Raw genomic sequence first — 22,392 nt, forward strand, 5'->3', positions numbered from 1 at the left:
AGGTAAAAACGTTTCGAGGTAGATGCGTTTGCGCGCCGATTCTTTTGATCCAAACAGAAATGTTTCGGTCGTCCAAACGGCCCCTAATGGTCAACATCACTTGCAGAGCAGATAATTCATTAAACTTTGATGCCTATATGGAAAAATCAAAGAACTTTGTTATGCCTAAGGTCTTGTTCACTTTGCAATTTTTTTTTTTTTGAACTCGATGAATAGTATCACTTTTGTCTTATTTGGTAAATATTGTCCAATCGTGGACCAACTAGACTCAAAAGATTCATCTCGTGATTTCCAACTAAACTATGTAATTAGTTATTTTTTTACCTACATTTAATACTACATACAAGCGGCTAAAAATTGATGTGATGAAGAGAGTGAAAAAACTTAGAATTTGGATGGTATCTAAACAAGCCCTAAATATATATCTCGTTCAAAAGCAGTAGAATCATGCATCATCACTGTGTGTGTTTTCCTGTCGCTGTTTGGTTCTCATTAATTGCTGCTGCGCTCGGTGCTGCCCCCGTGCCCGTCCCGTCGTCCCTTGTGGTGGCCTGGTGGGCAGGGGGCAGGGCAGGTCGTGGCATGGCTACTGCTGGCCACAGCACCAGCGTAGGCGTAGCGCTGCCCTCCCACAACACTAGCTTTTATCGAGATCTGCGCTGAGCCAGAGGGAGAGCGGCACTGCTCGCTGTCCAATCCTGGACTACCAGGCGACCACAACAAGGGACGACGGGACGGGACCGGGGCAGCACCGCGCGCAGCAGCGATAAATGAGGACCAATCAACGACAGAAAAAGAAGCACGCTACAGTACTAGACTTTCAATGCAGCAGAGACGCACTGCAGTACGGCCCCGTTCGCTTCTCTGAAAATCGACTGAATACTGTTCTAACAACAACAAAAAAAAAAACCGAACGTGCTAAACTTGATACCAGCCAAACTTCATACTAGGATGCATCATCCTACTACTTTTGAATGATATATATTTAGGAATAACAAAGTTAGGGCCGGTTTACTTCCTAAATTTTTTCACCCCAAAGTGTCACATCGAATCTTGCGGCACAAACATAGAGTACTAAATGTAGACGGAAAAAAACTAATTGCACAGTTGGGTGAGAAATCGCGAGACGAAACTTTCGAACCTAATTAGTCCATAATTACACACTAATTGCCAAATACAAACGAACGTCAGCCAAAACAAAAAAATCATCGTCTAAACGCGGCCTTATTTGATTTTCCATATACAGTGGGCATTAAAGTTTAATTTATTATCTGGTCTGCCAGTGACGCTGACCATTAGGGGCCGTTTGGACGACCTAAACATTTCGGTTTCTCGTCTGGATCGGAAGAATCGGCGCCAAACGCATCTGCCTCGAAACATTTCTACCAATTCCGACATTTTAGCCTGCACGAGCGAAACGTTTCTCCTCTCTCACATGCACTAGCAGTCGATTTCTTTTGTACTTATCCTTTTTTTAGTGCAACAAATTAAAGTGGTTTCCATTTAGGTTGTTATTAGCCCACAAAAAGATCAAAAAATTTCTGGATTAATGGGAAAGATGCTTTTGATATCCAAGTGACGTGTGTTCCTTGCGTTTCCGATTCTATTTTCCAATAGTTAGATATTTCTGAAACATTAGGGCCGTTTGGACAACGGTACTAATTGTTGTTCATTTAAAGTTTAATTTTACGGCACTCAAATATATAGGTGAATTAATGGATGGATTGATTTAATGTTTAGTCCGCACAACCTAGCAAGCAACTTGTTCATTAATCGGTAGGAGAGTGCTAAAACATACTAATAGTAGGTTAAACTTTACTCGCCTAACAATTAGTTATAGTAACCAGTGGACTAATAACTAATTATAATTGATCCAAATAGTTTCATATATGCCGTTGTATTTAATTTATGATGACCTCCGTGAAACTATTTTGATGTTTGTAGGTGTTAATAATTTTTTTAAAAAGGTATTTAGTTAGAGTTAGAGAAAATGTATTTATGACAAACTAAATTAACGTTTGCATTTGAGTTTTGAACCGTGGTAGCAAGAAAGAAAGTTTATATGGCTCGCTCGGGGACACGACACTTCGCTCATGCAATCCATGCATCCCACCGGGTGGGATGGAAATGGGACCTCTCTTCTCTCTTTTAGCAACAGTGCGGAGAGAGAGAGCTCACACTAGAAAAGCTGCAGACAGACCTTTGTCCTCTTCTCTCCACTCCCCCTCTCTCCCTTCCTTTACTCCATTGGCCATTATTGCCCGTTCTACTGTATTGCGGTCCCGTTTGGCACCAGACGTATTTATTGTTTATATACAGTTTATAGCAGCTTTTTTTTTATTCTCTCCTCTCTCTCCTTACCTCATCGGCCGCTGCCTTCGCTTGCTTTACTCCATCCGCCGCTGCCCGCTCTGCTGTATCGCACACAGGAGGCACGTTGATGGCCATTGCCCATTCTTTAGGGAGAGACGAGAGGAAACCGCACAAACCCAGCTGCCTTCGCTTGCTTCTGCATTGCCCCTCTCGTTCCCTTTCCCCTCCTCCCCTCTCTCTCCCATTGTGAGCTTCGAAGCTTTCTCTCCCCCATTGTGATCTTTGGAGCTTCATCAGCTAGCTGAGAGCCGAGCATGGGCTTCGGACAGCTGAAGGACGCCGCGCTCAGGGAGCGTCGCCATCGTCTTCTTGGCGCGGACATGGTGGCGGCGGTGAGGCGTCCAAGTCGTGCCCAACTCGGTGTGCTCGTCGACGGAGAACGGCAAACACATAGCCACCTTGCTGCCGTAAGTGTGCGCTTGCTTCTTGCTTCCATATATGTGTTCTACTGTGGTTGAAGGGAAGACAAGTTGTTTTAACCGTGGGGTCTTTTTTTTTGTTTGCTTCTTTTTTCAGACTGTTGCAAGTGAAGAAAAAAGAGGATTGGAGACACTGATGATGGGTCGCCCCACAAATCCTCTGCATACCTCGCCAACAGTAGCGGGGAAATTCATGATGGAGTCCCCGTGCAAGCTCGGCAACATGTTAGATGCGAGCCCGATTCACCATTCCTGCGGGATGCACGACCCAGTGAAGGTCGAGGGACTCCTCTGCTCCAATGCCCCTTCTGAGATCCGTCCTCATGCCCAGCTCATTGGTGGGGCACTCATCGATGGAGAACGGCGAACTCATCGCCGCGCTGCCGTAAGTGCCTGCTCACTTAGTGCTTACTCCTTTCTATGTGATCTGTATGTATACCGTTTTTTTCATGAAAAATTTTAAGTTGATTTCGTAGATCAACCTGTGCTTTTTAAAGTTTATATTTTTTATTTAAAGGGTGTAGAAAAATTAGTTCAGTAAGTATTGAGTTGACTGCTACAGCATATATTAACAGAAAAAAGAACCTTTTTTTTTTTGCAATTTCAACTCTGTGCTTAGTTTACTGTTCAGACAAAAATAATATGCATCTCGCACTAGACTGACGCTCACTGTTTCCTATTGAAGGGAAAGTAGTTTAATCCTCACATCTTTCTTTCTTTTTTTCTAGACCACAACGAGTGGAGAAGTAGTCGGGCTGCAACAAGTGAAGCAGCAATCGGTCCGGAGACGCTGTCCTGGGCCAGCGGAGGAGGACTTTCTTCTTCAGGTTCAGGTTGAGGGACCTCTCTGCTCCAATGTTGGTTCTGAGAGTCGTCGTCCTCATGCCCAGCGCAGCGGTGCGGCACTCGTTGATGGAGGATGCCAGATCTATTACCGTGCTATCGTAAGTGCCTGTTTAGTGCTTACTCCTTCCAGATGTGTATATATATCCTGGTTTTTTTATTGGAATTTTTTAGTTGATTTCGTATATCCTCTCCTACTTTTTAAAGTTCAGAAAATTCATTTAAAGGGTGTAGAATTAGAATAGAATAATCATCAGATCTTTTGTTTGTTTGTTCCTTCTTCAGACTTCAACGAGCCAAGAAACAAGAGGGTCGGAGACTCTCATGACTGGTTTCAGCACAAGTGCACTGCGTTCCTCGTCAGCAGTAGCAGGGATAGGGAAGACCATGGTAGAGCATACCCTGATTCATCGTTCCCACGGGATGTCCGACCCAACGGAGACCCATCGCCGCGCTGCCGTAAGTGTCTGCTTACTGCTTTGACATAAGGATAAGGAAATTTGTTTAAAGGGTTCAGAATAAGAATAGGCTAATAAAAAGGAGTCTAAGTTAGTTCTACATGTATGTTCAAACTCTTCTTCTTAATACCATAATACGCAAATCTTTTGCGCATTCGAGAAAAAAAGTTAGTTCACTACATGTTTGTTTTGATTTGAATGTTATATATAATAGGAAAATGAGTCTTTTCTTTTGCAATTTTTAAAAAAAATGGGCATGTCTCACTAAACTAATGCATCACTTTTTTCCTTTTTTTAATATATAAAGATCACTGTTTCCTTGTTGAACGGAATGTAGCTTAATCATCTCATCTTCTTTCCTTTCAGATTGCACCAAGTGAAGATGCAGACGGGCTGGAGACTCTGATCCCTAGCCAGGATAGTGATTCTGATGGTAATGATAGCATGATGATGCCTATTTTCGTGAGGCATGGTTCTGGGGAGTTGACCTTCACTATCAGGATGGATCAGTCTATCAATGACTTGATGCAACTGTATGCACAGAAGACAAAGACAAAACTGGACAGTCAGTATTTTGTGTATGAGAGGAAAAGACTTGAGCCTCATCATAGTTGGTTGTCATATGGCTTAAAGAGGGACACTACGGTACATGTATGTACCCGGCTTCTTGGAGGAGCGTAAGTTCAATATAATCCTGATTTATTTCCTTTATATACTCAAGTTCATGTCTTCTTTCATTAACACTTGAGTATATATAATTAGTATGCACGTCGAATTAAATTTGATATTTCTTCTGTTTTCTGCACAGTAAACTAAAAAATAAAATTGCCCTCGCTTAACAAAGAGAAATAGACTTTAAACTTGCATGGCAAAAGCATTTAACAACAGTTATAGAAATGAATCGTCAATTAATATTTAGTGTGTTCCTTTTATGCTAGATTATTTGTTTTCTTACTGGATTAGAAACTTAAACTTTCTTACTTAAAGAAAAAACATGTATAACCAATATCTAAGATTTACCAAACCACTTTATATCTTGCTACACTTATATCTTTATTTCACTAATAGTTAAATTGCATACATTTCAGGAATGATCCAAACCTAGAAGACTATATAAACAACAACAAACACAAATTTGTACAAGTGGTTCCTCTCCCTGATGGTCGTGCTTCAATACAGATGACCAGACTAGGATGTCAGTTCCTTTCGTCATGGATAAACTGCTTTACAACAGCATTTATTGCAAGCAGAAGTTGGAATGGTGAGTTTGAGTTAGTAGACTTTATATTTACTCAAGGCCACGTCCGCTCAAAAACGAAACCATCAAGACACACTAAAAAACCTGGTTCACTGGCAGCTGATATCACTAAGTTTGTTAAGGAAGTGGAAAGCATCCTTCTATTCAGTGACATGCAAAATGTTGTCTCAAATCATCCACCATACGTAGAAGCTTGTCTGAGGATTTTGAGTGGTCTTGTGGCACCTGGTGTAACAGGACCTTTAGCTGCTGTAACCGGTCCCTTGCCAAATGAGTACAAGCTACTTCTTGACACACTTGTATGTTGTATGACAAGCTATGCCAGAGAAAGACTGATTATTGAGTTATTCCGTAAGTATGAAGGTGCGGATAAAAATGAAGCTTCACTTTGGAAAAGTGCAATAAATGCTGCGCCTTGCCCACCTACATGGCGCGCAGATCTCTCCACGAGTGCAATGTTCAATGATTTTATTCAGAAAAAAATCAGCGCGGGCAAACCATATCCAAAAGACAAAACTGGCGCCTTTACCCTTTTGAGAGATGTGGTTATGCATGCTGCAGATTGTAGTGTAAGTTGAGCTTTAATTCTCTTCACTTAGTGCATCTTTTTTATTTGCTCAGTTGTGTTTAACGCGCTGTGATATTGGGGAACAGGGCGTTAGTTAGAGGAACTGTTGTTTCAGCATAGTGATATATTTATTGACCCCAATAAAACTAGTGCTGTATGATAACTTCCTGATAGGTTTTAGCTATAATAATCTTTTTCTAAAACAAAGAGGCAGGTACGAGAGTAGTTTGCTATTTTTGCATGGTTTGAGTTATTTTTGCACGGTCAACTTCTCTGTACGGCTTGGTTACCTTTGTTTATCTATTTCTTTATTAAAGAACATAAAAAATTAGTTCGAGAATAGTTGTGACATCATGTGACTTGAGTTAACTGTCATAAAGTCATGTCATGTTAGCTTCATGCTAGTCCTATAAAGAATTTGTTTAGGCTTGATTGAAAAAGAAAAAATAGTTTATTAAAGTTTAAAGTGCAATATCAAACTGAGTTCTTGTTTTTTATTTTCAGGAAAATGCTAATGCACCAGAGTTAGCTGATGGCATTGAATTGATGATACCTGCTAATAAACATTTAAATGAGTTTCTTCCTTACATCATCAAAAACCTAATCGAGGAGAAAATTGATCTCAGCGCAGAGTATGTTTATCTGAACTTTAAAACTTTTAGCCAGGTTTATATAGAAATTTTAACTTATTATTACCTGCAGGTTATCAGCAGCTATTCGGTGTGCCTGCAACATATGTGATTCTTAACATTAGGTACTCTCTATGCTCTTTTCAGTTTATACTGAATCATGTCTATATATTTTGTGATTTATAATCTAATATTAAAGCACTACTAGTGTGGCCTATTTGGTTTCTTGTGTGAACCTTGAGCCAGGTCTGGTTCAACGGCCTGCTTTTGTTTAGATCTGTGGTCCTTTCCTGATGTAGGCTACCTCAATGCAAGGTTCTGTAAGTTCTGGTCTTGTCCGGCCCCTCTCTTAGACCCTGTTCCAATAAGTGCAGTGGCATCATGCCCCTGTGTGGCCTTTGCTCTCACATCCAAGTGCTAGGAGATACAGTTACCCCTGCATGATATCTCTATTCTATTCTATTGCTTTCCACAGCCAACCTATAATGAACTTCTGGTGGACAGCGATCTGATCGGTAAGGTGCGTGTGTGGAATGCATAGAAATGTTTCATAGCTAATTAACAAGTCATAGAGAAATCGAGAACGCTATCTCCTATCTAATTTGTATGTAGAAATTGAATCTGAATTGAAGAGAAGCTAGTGATACGTGATTTAGCACCAAAACGTTCTATAGCTAGTCATACTTGATTTAGCATCAGAATGTTATACCAAATTTCAAAACGTCCAATAGCTAGTCATATTTGATTTAGCATCAGAAAGTTATATCAAATTTGTTTCATTGTTGGATGTTCTTCAGCTATTAGTTTACACGTATTTTTCTTTTGCTATGATTGATGATAAATAATCTGGAGCCTGTCCTAGAGAACTTGGCATTTTCTGAGAATAGTCAGGTTTGTTTGCCAACTTGTGTAAAAGTATACATCCTTTTTTAACCAAGAGTTGAATGTAGAGATGGCATAGGCTTGCAAGATGACATCTTACATAAACAATGTTAGGGTTGCAATGTCTTATGGTTTATGCATGCGGCAGGCGTTAGGTCTGATGCTTGCAGGATGTGTTACTATTGGGAACTTTCTGATTTTATTGTTATGTGAAAAGCGTCATCTTTTGATTGCTGCTTATAATGTTTTAGTTTCAGATATGAATATATATGACACTGTTTAGGTTTGCTGATGGACAGTACCATCTTTTGATGCTACTTATAATAATGTCTACATTTCACCTGTGAAGATCAAGACGTTATGTTTGTAGATGGACACTGTCTGAAGCTTTGCTTTTTTATCATTGCAGGTGGATCCGAAGGTACTCGTTACAAGAGCGCATGGGTTCTGTCCATGGATTGATGCTAGCGTTAGTGTTCTCTTTGTGATTGATGTCATGCCTGTTGTTTTGCACACAAATCTAACCGTACCTATTCGTATTCAGAATGTTGTGACTTAATCAGGTTTTATGCTATTCGTATTCAGACTATTGTAACTTAATCAGGTTTTATGCTACATTCGTAGAGGAGCGTTAGTTAGACCAATGTATGTATGATGATACCTCTGATTCTCTACTTGGTCCAAGTAGTATCTACTTTTATCATATTATTAGCTACAAGCATGTTTGTTCACTATTTTCATATCGTACCTCGGTAGCTTTGACATTTAACAAATCAATTTCCTGCTTCACCTCAATCAGAGGCAACGTCTTGCACTGAAACATAGAAGTGCGATTGACAGTTCAATTTAGTTTAAGCACGTTGAAAGAGAAGAGAGTGGACGATCCCGATATCCAGTGCGCGCACATACACATGCAGTTGTGCTCTTCCCCGAAGGAGACCTCTTTTTTTGGGTGGGGGGAAGGGGGAATGCCCCTTGTAGCTCAACCATGAGCACTTTCATCTCCTTTGCATTCCATGTTTCAACTGTCATTTCATCACCATTAGATGCATGATATGTGTTCACGGGACAGTTTGTGAGTAATTTCAGTCAGCAGGCTGCTGGTTTAGATTACCTGTCTTGATCGGCAGGCCCATCACCTAGACCTTGCTGTCTACATCACCGCTGCATGGATGATAAATACAAAGACCCAGACTTCTGAGATACAGAGTGATGGATGGATGTTAACCGTGTACATTAGCACGACTTTCAGATTCGCCTGCAGTACGTGTCCTTCTAGACAGCTGCTGTCGCTCGGTACCGCTACAGCGGACATGCTCGCCGGCGTTGTCGTCATTGGTGGGTTCGCGGAGGTCCTTGTGCCATTCAGAGGGTGTTTAGTTGGGTGAATTTTGGATTTGGGCTACTGTAGCACTTTCGTTTTTATTTGATAATTAGTGTTTAACCATGGACTAATTAGGCTTAAAACGTTCGTCTCGTAATTTCCAATAAAACTGTGTAATTAGTTTTTTTTCCGTCTACATTTAATACTCCATACACGTATCGCAAGATTTGATGTGATGAGCACTGTAGCACTTTTTGGAATTTTGGGGTAGCAACTGAACACGCGCTCAAGCCAGCGATCCACCTACTAACTTATGTCAACGCGCCGCTCGACGACGTGCTGGCCATACTTTGGTCTCATGTGCTCTGACCATGAAATTAAACTGCCATTCTTGTCGCGGAGTGTTTCATCGACCACAATCTACGGCAACCTGAGAAGGCCGGGGATTACTCAGCTACCACTAATGTATATCAGAGAGAAAATAAATCTAGAACGACTTTGATTTGAATTTTAAACGTGGTTCGGTTTGATTTTGACTTTTTCTGCACAAACAATTGGAGCTGAAATGAAAGAATGGAAGAAGCGGAGAACGGCACCAGGAAGCGCGCCCCCGGCAACGGCGTGAGGAAGGTATCCCCTTCTCCGACGAGGTCGTCCGCCCCGGAGCAGGGGGAGCCCTCTGCCTCGCCTCCGCCGCCGCGCGTCCCCAGGTGGCTGATCCTCGACCGCATCGTCCACCGCAGCAGCAGGAGGCGCTGCGGGGTCGTCGAAGACGACGCCACGGCCTCCCGTCTCTACCTCAGGATCGCCGAACCTCCCGCGGTCTCCCGTCTCTACCTCCACCTGATGGGCAGGCCGGGGATCAGCTTCCGGGGGCCCACCGCCATCGCAGCCCACCGCAATTCCATCCTCTTCCGCCTGACTGTCCCCTTCGAGGATCCTATGTGGTGGCACGACAGCTACTCCTTCCCCATCGACTACTTCGTCTACTCCTGCCGCTCCTCGTCGCCGCCTTCACTGACTCTGCTTCCCCCCTGCTTCGACGGTGGTCACATCAACCCCCAGCTTGATAAGTTCTGCAAACCACATCGGCAGCAGCGACAGCGCACCATGTTGCCAGAAGATATGGGTATCCTCTGCCATGGCGACGAAGGCAGTTCACGTTGCAGAACTCATGTTTTCCGAGCGCGATGAGATTGAGCTATGCCTGCTGCACAATCCACGTCCTGCAGGATCTTCAATGGAATGGAATGTTAAGAAGGTGCAGATCCCTGCTGACACGAAGATAAACACCTACTTGTGGATGACTGACGCCGTCTTGCCCATTGGTACATGCTTGTGCTGGGTCGACAACCACCAGGGCATGCTGGTCATTGATGTCCTCACTGACAGCAACAGCAACCCAGATCATCAGCAATGGCTCCGTTACATCCCTCTGCCTAACAAGGCTTTGAAGTCTCTTGCGCCTGTACAAGGATGCGGACGAACCTGACCCGTTGCGCTCTGTCTGTGTCACTGACACTGGCATCATTAAGCTCCTCTGTATTCTTACCGAATGTCCTCCTTTCACCATAAAAGCATGGACTTTGGATGACATCCATGAAGGCAGATGGACAATGGATCTCAGCACCACCATGGGAGCAGAGGAGTTCTTCTGTCTTCTTGGCGCTGGCCACAGTTGCCTTCCTCGGGTACAGCCAAGTTTTCCTTTGGTTAGCTTGGGCCTGTTTAGTTACCACCCAGGCATCTGCCATCTTAGGCCCTGTTTAGATCCCACATAAAATCCAAATTTTTTTAAGATTTTCTGTCACATCAAATCTTACGGCATATTCATGGAGTATTAAATGTAGGTAAAAAGAATAACTAATTGCACAGTTTGTCCGTAATTGACGAGACGAATCTTTTAAGCCTAAATAGTCCATAATTGAACAATTTTTGTCAAATACAAACGAAAGTGCTACAGTAGCCAAATGCCAAAAATTTTGGCATCTAAACGGGGCCTTACTACCACGGATCGAACTCTATCTCGCTCGGTCTGCCAAAAAAAAACTCAATCAAGCAAAAGATTTCATCGGATATATCGCCTGAGCGTGTCAGCAACTCAGCATGGTAGCCAATGGCGCCTCAGCAACAAAGACTTATAGAATTTTTAAAACACAATAGTAGTCATAAGAAATAATCTATATTATTAATTTTGTTAATGTTCACATAAACCTTAATGAACCGTTTCTTGAAAAAGGAAAATAAAACCAAACAATTCAAGGTCCATGCACTTGAAAAAAAAAGAAAGGCACCAAGGGACATGTACCTTGAAAAATTTGAAGAAATAAGTAATTAAATGTGCTTGCAATTAACTCTAATGGATCCAAAACTAAAAATGTATTTAAAAATAAATTTTAAATACTAAAAACACACTTGTTTTTTAGAATAGAGGGAGTAAGCATATTGATTCAGAATCCGGAGAATCGAACAGATAGCATGGCTCTCAATTGCAGCAACTACTCCATTTCATTTGGATGAGCATGGGCCGAAACATTAACGATTTCTAACTAAACTGTGCAATTAGTTTTTTTTGTCTATATTTAATACTCTATACATATGTCGTAAGATTCGATGTGATAGTTTAGGGTGAAATTTTTTGAAACTAAACCCGGCCTGAGCATGGGCCGAGGGAAGCTACAGGCATCGCCTACACGCATAGCCTTTTCTACCCTGCAGATAACCTAGCACTAGACGCGACACTGTGACAGCGAGTCCTGTCCGCGACGTGCGACCCAGCCTCCCAGGCATATCCTGACATCCGCGTGACACGACCTGTATCCTTTTTCATATGCTGCACTCACTGATAGAGCGTGCGTCCCAGCCGTTGAGTACTCTCTGCACATTATTCATACTGATCTTTTGGTCCGATGTATGGATCCCGTAGCAGGGGTTTATCGACCGGAACATGCATGTATCTGTTCCGTCTGGCTGAGCTGATCCTGTGTGATCCAGTGGGAGGAAAGTTACGAGAGGCTTGCGCGCTATGCGTGTTCGTGTAATCGTATACGGCCGGGGCCGGATCTTGCAAATTTGCAATGCCACTGGTCTACATGCACGAATACGCTTTGCCTCTCTCGCCGACACCTTGCAGCTTGGGATTGATCGACCCAATCGCGTTGAACCAACAACTTGTGCCTGCATTTGCACATGTACTTGTGCCTGCAAATTTGCCGTTGAGTGCAGACGTGAGAAAGCTGCAGACAGACCTTGCAATGCATCTGAAGGGATGGGATGGGAATGGACCTCTCTCTTCTTCTTTTAGCAACAGTGCAGACATGAGAAAGCTACAGACAGACCTTGTCTGCAGCTTTCTCACGTCTGCACTGTTGCTAAAGGGAGAAGAGAGAGGTCCATTCCCATCCTATCCCATCAGATGCATTGTATGAGCGTAGTGTCCTGTCTCCGAGCGAGCGACATATGAACTCTCTTTCTTGCTACTACGGTTGCAAGCACACGTTAGTTTAGTTTGTCATAAATAAATTTTCTCTAACTCTAAGTAAACTTTTTTTCTAAAAAAATTACTAACACCTACAAACATCAAAATAGTTTCATCAAGGTCCTCATAAGTTAAATATATGAATGCTAATATTATTTCCTAAAAGCCTAAATCATTGACATTAGTATAGGAAAAAAACATATACGAAACTATTTGGATAAATTATAATTACGAGTAGTTTTTTTTCTCAATCATGCAAAAGGTTTGCACGTCTCTGTATTAAGGTAAAGAAAAAGTTTAATACAACACGTCTTAGCGGCGCCCTAGGTGGTCATAAGTGCACTACATGGACGCTCGGACCCTCCCTAAAGTACTGAAAGCTATGCTGTTACATTGGACACTGATCAACCCGCCTAGCGACATTGGCTATGAGGCCTATGCCCTGGCAGCCGAGCCACCAGCATCAGATCAGATGGCAATCCCGGAGATGGACCTGAAGCTCTCTCCGCCTATAGCCAGGGAGGAGGACAAGGGAACCAGTGATACCGGTGAAGTGTCATCTCCTCCTTCAGACAAGACAGAAATAAACCAGCTCTCTCGGCCTATAGACAATCAGGATATTGCCATACCCGGATCAGCTGCCACCAGCATGAACGTCATTAAAGGGCTGCCAAATATTGGAAATTCTTGCTTCTTCAATGTGATGCTCCAGAATCTGCTTGGAATTGATTCACTGCGGTGCAAGATATTAGGATCAGATCTTTGGATGGGGCCCCGTGTTGCGTGTTTGAAGCAGCTCTTTGTGGAGACTAGCACTTCATATGATGCAGGAGTCCCACATAACCCAGAGATCCTTTTTGCAATTATCTGCCAAAATTTTCCTGAATTCAGTGGTGGCACCATTCACGACAACGCTGAGTTGTTTGGCCGTTTTCTTGGTAGTTTGCACGATGAGGAAACTGATTCATGGCAAATTTCAATGGATGATTCCAACAATGGAAAGGTCACAACATTAGTTGATTCAATGTTTAGGGGCCAGGAGTGCAGTACTGTGTCCAGCAGAGAGTGCCCGCACGAGTCCCCTAAATCTCAAGGCTTCTGTCTTTAGCAACTGACTCTTCCACAGCTTCAAGACAGTACTCCTGTGTCTATAGAAGACTGCTTCGCGTTGTATACCAAGCCAGATCTTCTACCTGCATGGCATTGTGAGGAGTGCACGAATGCAGCCAAGAACAACATATCTGAAGAACAAAGGAAAAAAGGATGAAGACAAAAAAGTTTATAGAGTTGCAGAGAAGAGAAATCTCATAACCAGGGATCCTGATATATTGGTGGTTAGTTTGAATAGGTACGCACCGATATCTAATGGTGGATTTGAGAAGTTGGAAGGGCATGTGCATTTTAAGGAGATGCTTGATATGCAGCTGTACATGGACCAAAGGTACCGATTTTTACCATTGCTTTTTGCCTTTTGCCAACTAAAATTTTGACTGCTGCTTCTGTGATTGAACATCTACTGATTGTTCTGTTCATCACTATTTCTTGTAATATACAGATCAAATACGACAGACAACAACATTTACCGCCTAGTTGGCGTTACTCAGCACATAGGAACCCTTCAAGGAGGTCATTATATTGCATACGTGAGGGCTGCCAAGATGGAGGGCCAACAGGAGCAGGGCGGTTAGTCAAAGTCATGGTTTTGTGCTAGTGATAGTGAAATCAGAAAAGCTTCTCTTCAGGAAGTTCTTGGCTGCGAGGCTTACATACTTGTGTATGAAATGGTGAGAGACTAAGACTTCTATAGGATGTGTTTACCATACCACAGACATGTTTCTTTTGTTCCGATAAATGTCAATGTTCTCTTTACTGTTTGCAGTGTTCGCCCAATAATTTTCTGTCTTCTGCCAATGTCATGGGTGAGGAATCTCAGCTCACCAATACCGACACTTTGGCCCAAACAGGAGCTCCTATCTATGGTTCAATTCCCCCGCCCCCAAATGAAGATGAGTTGTGGGAACATCAGCGGTACAGGAAGCGGGATATGAGGAAGGAAGAAGAATTGGCTAAGAAAGACGCCAGAGTGGCAAAGAAGATCTGGGTGTTTATTGATGGGTACATTTATTTCCTTTGTGTGATTTCATTCTCGTGTTGCTGATTTTCAAGTTCTAAATTCAATAATCTCCTGGTTGCTTAGGTTTATTATTTCTGGAGATACGGTGCCGTATTACCGTTTTCTATTGACGACCATGATTGAGAAGGGTTTTGAATCACGGGAGCTGAATATTCCTTACTCACATCTGTTGAGTCACTCAAAAGATCTCGCAATGGAAGTCTGCAATAACTATCACAGGTGCCATTTTGACTCACTTGTCTCTTCAATCTTATCTTTTATTATCTATTAAGTTAGTATCCGCCATATTTTCTTTAAGATTTCTTGATTTAATATCTTAGTAGTAGACATTATTCTGGTCGATATCGAAAGACTAATGTGAATTTATAAACGACGAGATGATTCTGATGTACTTACAAGTATGAGTCGTCTAACAACCATAGCAGCTCATCCCACACTTTATCCTTGCATGAATTCTGATATAGACAAACGCCAGCAATAAAAGACATTTAAGGTCTGAGGTCAGCATTTTTTGTAAAACAGGTTGAGGGTGAAGTTAACGGAAACCGCGAGGGTGTACATGCAGAAACTTGTAGAGGTCGAGGGATTGAATGTGACAGAAAGTGCCAGGAAGTTAATGCAGCATCTGGAACTAAAATTCCTGGAAATGCCCAAACAGTAATGATCTCAACCCCCCTTCTCTCTCTGTCTCTGTCTCTCTCTCTATGCCTCATGTTCATTTGGAGAATATTGTATATACACTTGCAGGCATGAAGAACTTAGGCAATGTCTAAGCACTGATTTGCTTAGAAAAGTTGATGTTTTTGGTCATGAAGAGAAACCGATTACAATACCAGTACCTGAGAAATGTGCCCTGGTCCAAGACCTCATTGCATGTCTACGATGGTAGGGTGGTTATCACAAAAGATCCCAAGTTGTTTGAGATACAACCTCAAATCACAGATGATATGATTGTTGCCATGGAAAAGGATTTCCTTAAAATTCTTACAGCTGTTCTTAAGAGATTCAGTAGTCACCAGACTTATGTGCCCTATTATAAACCTTTTACAAATCTGCTGAGTGGCATTCACCAGTATGCTACATGGTGGTCAAACATAACCATGGTCGAGGCTTTGCAGGAATAGATACAACACCATCCATTTTTGAAGGTGTCGATGGCCCGAGCGAACTTGTTGTGCGGTATCCACTCTCCTTGCAGAGCTTATGATGCAGGTGATGATACCGCTCAATTCAAGGAGCACGTGGAGATTGAATCTAGTGAATGGACTAAAGATTTGCTGAAGACAAACAACCCAATGCTTTTGAAAATTTTCGGGTACAAAGACCCCCCAGAAGACAGGATTGCACTCGGAGTATCTAAGAACTATTATTACCAAGAACAGCTGGAATTCTTGTTTGAGCATGCAAGGCACTTAGCTCAACGTGGTACTGAGTGTTCATTCGAGCATAGGCCATTAGCCAGGCGTGGGGATGGTCCTCGTAAACAGTTGATGCAATCGCTTGATGAACTAGGGCTTGCTGGTGCATACTGTCTTGAGTTAGCTGTGGGCCGGGCTTTGTTTCATCTGATTCGATCATCTGCTATGAATGGAATGTACGTATGCTTTCTGCTATTGCATTTTGCTTTTCTTTTCTGTTTATTTTGTTGGCTTCTAATTGTCATTCTGTGTCTGTAGGCTATATCCTGTATGGGACTGGTATAAGAAGTGTAACAGTTCGTACCGAGGGAGCAGATAAATGGAGTTGGGAGACAGGATTTTGATGTGATTTTTTGCTGCTGGGTGTGCTATGTATAGGATCATATGTAGGGTCATTTTTTTTTATGTATTCTGAAGTTCATCTCATCTAATGGATTTGTAAGGCTGAGGATCCATGCAACCGCATCTTCTGGAGCCCATTGGTTTGTGGCTACTGCTTTCTACTGAGGGAAGTGGATGACCATTGGCCTCGGCCATAATTTGACTTCTTGTTGCATTTGCTTCAGAATGTTACTGTGTATGGTTTCATGATGGCTGTTGGCTTTAGTTGACGAATGTTATTGGGATTTAGTAATTGGGGGTGCTTTTTTTTTTTTTTTTTTTGCTTGGTCATTCTGTGTCTTTCCTGGCATCTGGAGAATGTACATTAGGTAGTGCGTCACTGCATGACCACGCCTCTACTGTGATGATGGACTACTGGGCTTCCGGCGTGCACAAGTGACAAACCGCCGCTGCTGGAGTTGGCAGTGGCGGACGCAGGCTGCTAGCTAGGCTAGGCCTCTGGTCGGTTCAGCCTTGTCCACCTCTGTTTTTCATCATGTTCCCACCTGACAGTACGTTGCAAGTGTGCTACTGTGCCATATCTAAGCTCTACCGCAAGTAGCTTAAATTTGAGTTAGTCCTGGCCGTTGTTTTGCAAATGGCACTGTACTACTAGTACAGTTACAGTACATAATATTTTTTTATAAATTTAATCAAGCCTAAGAAAGTTTAACTCAATCCAAATCCAGAATTACATCTTTTTATTCCTTGAAGCCAATATGTCCTCATCTACCTGCCAGTACCCCTCCGATAGGCGATAGCAAAATGGGAAAAGGGCTCGAAGACAAGCATGCACAGGATTGACGTTTTAAGCAGGCAGTAAGCTGCCGATCGCTCGCCGCGTTGGGGGAGATCCAACATTTGTGGGGTTTTTTAAAAGAATTTGCAATGCACGCTTTTCATAAGAAGAAGGGAAGAAAAGTTACAATGACCACATGCCCATAGCCTGAAAAATAACGGCAGACACACGCAGATTGTGTATTACAGGCCATTAATGGCGACCAGAACCACAAAACTAAAAGAACGAGAATAAAAGAACAGCTACGACAATGGGTAAACACACAGGCAAACTACTCGTGTTCTAAACTGTAGCGCGACCGACAACAGACCAGCCCCCTCTTCCATAACTCACCTTCCTCCATGATGCTTTCCACCAGCACAATCGGCTGACGGGCCATCCACTTGAATATCCTCGCGTTCCGTTCCTTCCATGCCAGTTCCAGATCCTCAAGGAATGACAACCACAATCGGCTGACGGCACATGTTAGTTACTGTAGCACTTATGGCTAATCATGGACTAATTAGTCTTAAAACATTAGCGATTTCCAACTAAACTGTGTAATTAGTTTTTTTTCGTCTATACTTAATACTCCATACATGTGTCGTAAGATTCGATGTGATAGTTTGGGGTGAAATTTTTTGAAACTAAACCCGGCCTGAGCATGGGGCGGCGGAAGCTACAGGCATCGCCTACACGCATAGCCTTTTCTACCCTGCAGATAACCTAGCACTAGACGCGACACTGTGACAGCGAGTCCTGTCCGCGACGTGCGACCCAGCCTCCCAGGCATATCCTGACATCCGCGTGACACGACCTGTATCCTTTTTCATACGCTGCACTCACTGATAGAGCGTGCGTCGCAGCCGTTGAGTACTCTCTGCACATTATTCATACTGATCTTTTGGTCCGATGTATGGATCCCGTAGCAGGGGTTTATCGACCGGAACATGCATGTATCTGTTCCGTCTGGCTGAGCTGATCCTGTGTGATCCAGTGGGAGGAAAGTTACGAGAGGCTTGCGCGCTGTGCGTGTTCGTGTAATCGTATACGGCCGGGGCCGGGTCTTGCAAATTTGCAATGCCACTGGTCTACATGCACGAATACGCTTTGCCTCTCTCGCCGACACCTTGCCGCTTGGGATTGATCGACCCAATCGCGTTGAACCAACAACTTGTGCCTGCATTTGCACATGTACTTGTGCCTGCAAATTTGCCGTTGAGTGCACACGTGAGAAAGCTGCAGACAGACCTTGCAATGCATCCGACGGGATGGGATGGGATGGGAATGGACCTCTCTCTTCTCCCTTTAGCAACAGTGCAGACGTGAGAAAGCTGCAGACAGAACGTGAGAAAGCTGCAGACAGAGGTCTGTCTGCAGCTTTCTCACGTCTGCACTGTTGCTAAAGGGAGAAGAGAGAGGTCAATTCCCATCCCATCCCGTCGGATGCATTGCATGAGCACAGTGTCCTGTCTCCGAGCGAGCGACATATGAACTCTCTTTCTTGCTACTACGGTTGCAAGCACACGTTAGTTTAGTTTGTCATAAATAAATTTTCTCTAACTCTAAGTAAACTTTTTTTCTAAAAAAATTACTAACACCTACAAACATCAAAATAGTTTCATCAAGGTCCTCATAAGTTAAATATATGAATGCTAATATTATTTCCTAAAAGCCTAAATCATTGACATTAGTATAGGAAAAAAACATATACGAAACTATTTGGATAAATTATAATTACGAGTAGTTTTTTTTCTCAATCATGTAAAAGGTTTGCACGTCTTTGTATTAAGGTAAAGAAAAAGTTTAATACAACACGTCTTAGCGGCGCCCTAGGTGGTCATAAGTGCACTACATGGACGCTCGGACCCTCCCTAGAGTACTGAAAGCTATGCTGTTACATTGGACACTGATCAACCCGACTAGCGACATTGGCTATGAGGTCTATGCCCTGGCAGCCGAGCGGCAGCGGCACCGCTTTCGTGCACCCATGTCGCCGACCGGTGGGAACAACTCACGTAGCGCCTGCATATTACCGGGGTCAACGTTGAAGATTTCATCGTATGCCTTCCGGGCCGACGTTGACAGCGATGGCATTCCACTGGTTAACCCCAGACACTTGAGCACACGGTGCTCACCTTGCTTGGACGTTGGGATATGTGATATGCTCTTCGCCGCTATCCGCCTGCTCCTCTTTGGAAGCATGGGCGGTGTACGTCCGGCGTTGGTCGTATCGCCTCCAGGAAGCTCCAGGAGTGGCGGCTGCCTCGCCTTTGTGACTCGCTCGGTGAAGCGCTTGAGGCTTCTGTTGGCAAAGGTTGTCTGAGGAGATGGAGTGCGGTTGACGGCGTCTGTGGCAGCCCCATCCGTCAGGTCTCCTTGGGTGGCTGCCCCAACCAACGCTAGGTTAGGGCGCGCCTCGGCATCCATGACGCTGGGCTGTCCCCTCCATGGCAACATGACCTATGGTGGGCCCTGCATAGGCGACAATGGAGACTAGTCCGTCGTCCACTGGGCAGTCTTCGCTTGGGAGCGGGAGTCCTCCAGCGATGCGTCCACTAGAGAGGCTGCCGCAGCAGCAGGCGAGCATCTAGGGGCTAGCGCTCGTGCTGAGGAGCTCACAACTAGCGAGGCAGCGAGCTCCTCCAGCATTGCGTCGACCCACGCGGGAGGCCCCGTACACGCACACGGCTCCAACACCAACAGATCTGGCTCGAGAAAAGCAGTGTGCAGTAGCAGAGGCAGTGGCGCTATCGTCGTAGTCGGCATGCGTGCCCAAGCTATCTCATAAGCCCTCTTATGGTGGTGCTCGTAACATGCTTACCATTATTGATGATTACTCTAGAAAAGTGTGGCCTTACTTTCTTAAAAATAAAGATGATACTTTTGCTGCTTTTAAAGAGTGGAAAGTTATGATAGAAAGGCAAACTGAAAAGAAGGTAAAATTGCTTCATAATGACAATGGCGGTGAATTCTGTTCGGATGTTTTTAATGATTACTACAGGGAAGAAGGCATTATCAGGCACCACACCATCCCGTACAGTCCTCAGCAAAATGGTGTGGCTGAGCGCATGAACCGAACCATCATCTTGAGGGCTCGTTGCATGTTGTCCAATGCTCGTATGGACAGGCGTTTTTGGGCTGAGGCTGTTAACACCGCCTGTTACTTGATCAATCGGTCACCTTCTATCCCACTTAATAAGAAAACTCCCATTGTGGTATAGTCTGTTATGCCTGCTGATTATTCATAGTTCAGAGTTTTTGGTTGCACTGCTTATACTCATGTTGATAATGGAAAGCTAGAACCTAGAGCCATTAAGTGTCTGTTTCTTGGTTAAGGTTCTGGAGTTAAAGGATATAAGTTATGGAATCCTAAAACTAAAAAGACTTTCATGAGTAGGAGCGTTGTTTTCAATGAATCTGTTATGGTTAATGACAGTGTCGGGGACCTAATACCGGGGTACCCCAGAAGGTGGAACCAATAACCACCGAACGTTAAAAACTTCTGGACATATAAGAGCGCCGTTTCATCCCCTGTTCGAATGATAGGAGTTAGGTTCCGCCTCGCCCGACGCCTTTTGAGAGGGCTCGGTCTTGCCCGAGGGCCGAGGGATAGACTCCGTCTTGCCTGACGCCTTTGAGGTGGCTCTGCCTCGCCCGAGGGCTCAGGGCTAGTCTCCGTCTCGCCCGACGCCTTTATGGCGGGCTCAGTCTCGCCCGAGGGCTGAGGGATAGATTTCGCCTCGCCCGACCCCGGACGGGCAGGGTCGGTCTCGCCCAAGAGATAGGGATTGGTCTCCGTTTCGCCTGACGGCAAGGAACGAGCCTCACCCTGCTCCATATCTAAAGACTGGATTCATCTTACCTGACAACTTCTCCCTGTTCCCTCAAGATGATAGGTATAGGGCAAGACAAGACGTTCGGGTCAACCATGGCTCCAAGGACCATACCCTACGCCCTGGCAGGACCTGCCAGGGGATGACGGGACAGGTGCTTTAGACCCTTCCGGGCGTCGCAGAGCCTGGAAGGTTGTACAGGTGCGTGCTCCTCGCCCTGTAGAGTTGTAGGCGCCGCCTTCAGCCTTGGGACACGGAACCCGACGAAGATATATGACAACCGCTACGCTCCAGAAAAGGATTTGCTATCTCCACGAATGACGGATATTCCGTCACCACGCTATGGACCCGAGGGAGCGGCGCCCTCTTCACAACCCCTCAGGTCCGCCAAGTCAGAAGGCCTTGACCATGGCGTTACTCCGGACCCCGACCCCTCGTCCCTCCGACGAAGACTCACAGGAACCAGAAGGCATGCAGAGCAAGGCTGGGAGAGGCTAATAAGTCAAAACCACTGTACTACAACCCATACCTTGCGCAGGGCAGCATTCTGTAATCAACCTGACATTCTATAGAGACATCGACAGTATTGTAGGCACTTATCTTCCTTCGCACTCATCAGAATGAAGAACTAGGCTGGGTAGACGTGAGCCACAAGATTAGGTAAAGCCCTCATCCTTGTAAAGCCAGCCCCTTCATCTATAAAAGGGGATGCGCTTCTCCCATCAAAGGGACGAACTTTGGACCAAACAAGACAACACACACATACACACAGTCAAGCTGCTACGAAGCTCTTGACCTCCTTTCAACCCTTCCATCAGAGACTTGGGACCAGTCCCTCTCTCGATCGTTTGTACCCCTTACTATAGACCGTTCACGGTGCTAATAACACGACCAGCAACAAACTAAACGTAGGGATATTCGGCCCGAACCAGTATAAATCTTGTGTCCTTTAGCGCACCATCCGAGCCTAACGCACATTACTATAAATTTACTTGCCGGTGCTTGTATGAAACACCGACAGTTGGCGCGCCAGGTAGGGGAGCTTGCGCGTTCCAAATCAGGCCTCAGATGGCCACCCACGCAATCATCTAGGCCTCGGGCGCACACGTGCATTTCGGCGACCTAGATTTCATCATCACACTAGAAGGAGAGCTGGCGCTGACTCACACAGCCGCCCCGTCTCTCCCTTCCATCGACCTCAGCCGTCTTAGGCTTGAGGGCCCGCCGGGCAACTCCCTTGGACCCCAGTCATCAAGGGAGGCCTCGCACAACGTCACCCTATGTCCGGAAGGTCCCGTACGGAGCGCCCCGACAACGTTTCCGTTCGGTCTCCGCAACGCTGCGGCGACCGCTGGCCACCTTCTGGCACTACGTGTGGTTCAGTCACCCATGGACATCAAGTTCATGGGGGCGATTGAGCATGATACGGAGACCCTCTACGGGCTCCTTAACGAGGAGCCAGGATCATTCTCCAGCTCATATTCCAGTAGGGGGAGCCACCACCCTTCCCGGGAATGCTTCATGGCACAGACCCCCGAGGGTCACGTCGAAAGTGCCTCCAGGGAAGAGGTCACCCGTACAAACAACCCTGATGGTAGATCCAGGGAGGAGAC

At 44.6% G+C, this 22,392-nt stretch overlaps 1 protein-coding gene and 2 pseudogenes across 1 annotated transcript; all 3 read left to right on the forward strand.

The window, feature by feature from the left end:
* Positions 1-2,403: 2,403 nt before the first annotated feature.
* Positions 2,404-8,143, forward strand: LOC136482789 (uncharacterized). Its single transcript, XM_066479989.1, has 9 exons — positions 2,404-2,780; positions 2,890-3,177; positions 3,521-3,736; positions 3,921-4,094; positions 4,460-4,770; positions 5,182-5,920; positions 6,424-6,551; positions 6,622-6,673; positions 7,840-8,143. Exons 1-8 carry the CDS (start codon positions 2,628-2,630, stop codon positions 6,665-6,667), a joined length of 2,055 nt encoding a protein of 684 aa, XP_066336086.1. The 5' UTR covers positions 2,404-2,627; the 3' UTR covers positions 6,668-6,673; positions 7,840-8,143.
* A 1,184-nt stretch (positions 8,144-9,327) lies between these two features.
* Positions 9,328-10,535, forward strand: LOC136480737 (uncharacterized; annotated as a pseudogene).
* Positions 10,536-12,578: 2,043 nt separating this feature from the next.
* Positions 12,579-16,103, forward strand: LOC136480738 (uncharacterized; annotated as a pseudogene).
* Positions 16,104-22,392: the final 6,289 nt, after the last annotated feature.

This window comes from Miscanthus floridulus, chromosome 9, assembly GCF_019320115.1.
Source record: "Miscanthus floridulus cultivar M001 chromosome 9, ASM1932011v1, whole genome shotgun sequence".
NCBI classification, from domain to species: Eukaryota; Viridiplantae; Streptophyta; class Magnoliopsida; order Poales; family Poaceae; genus Miscanthus; species Miscanthus floridulus.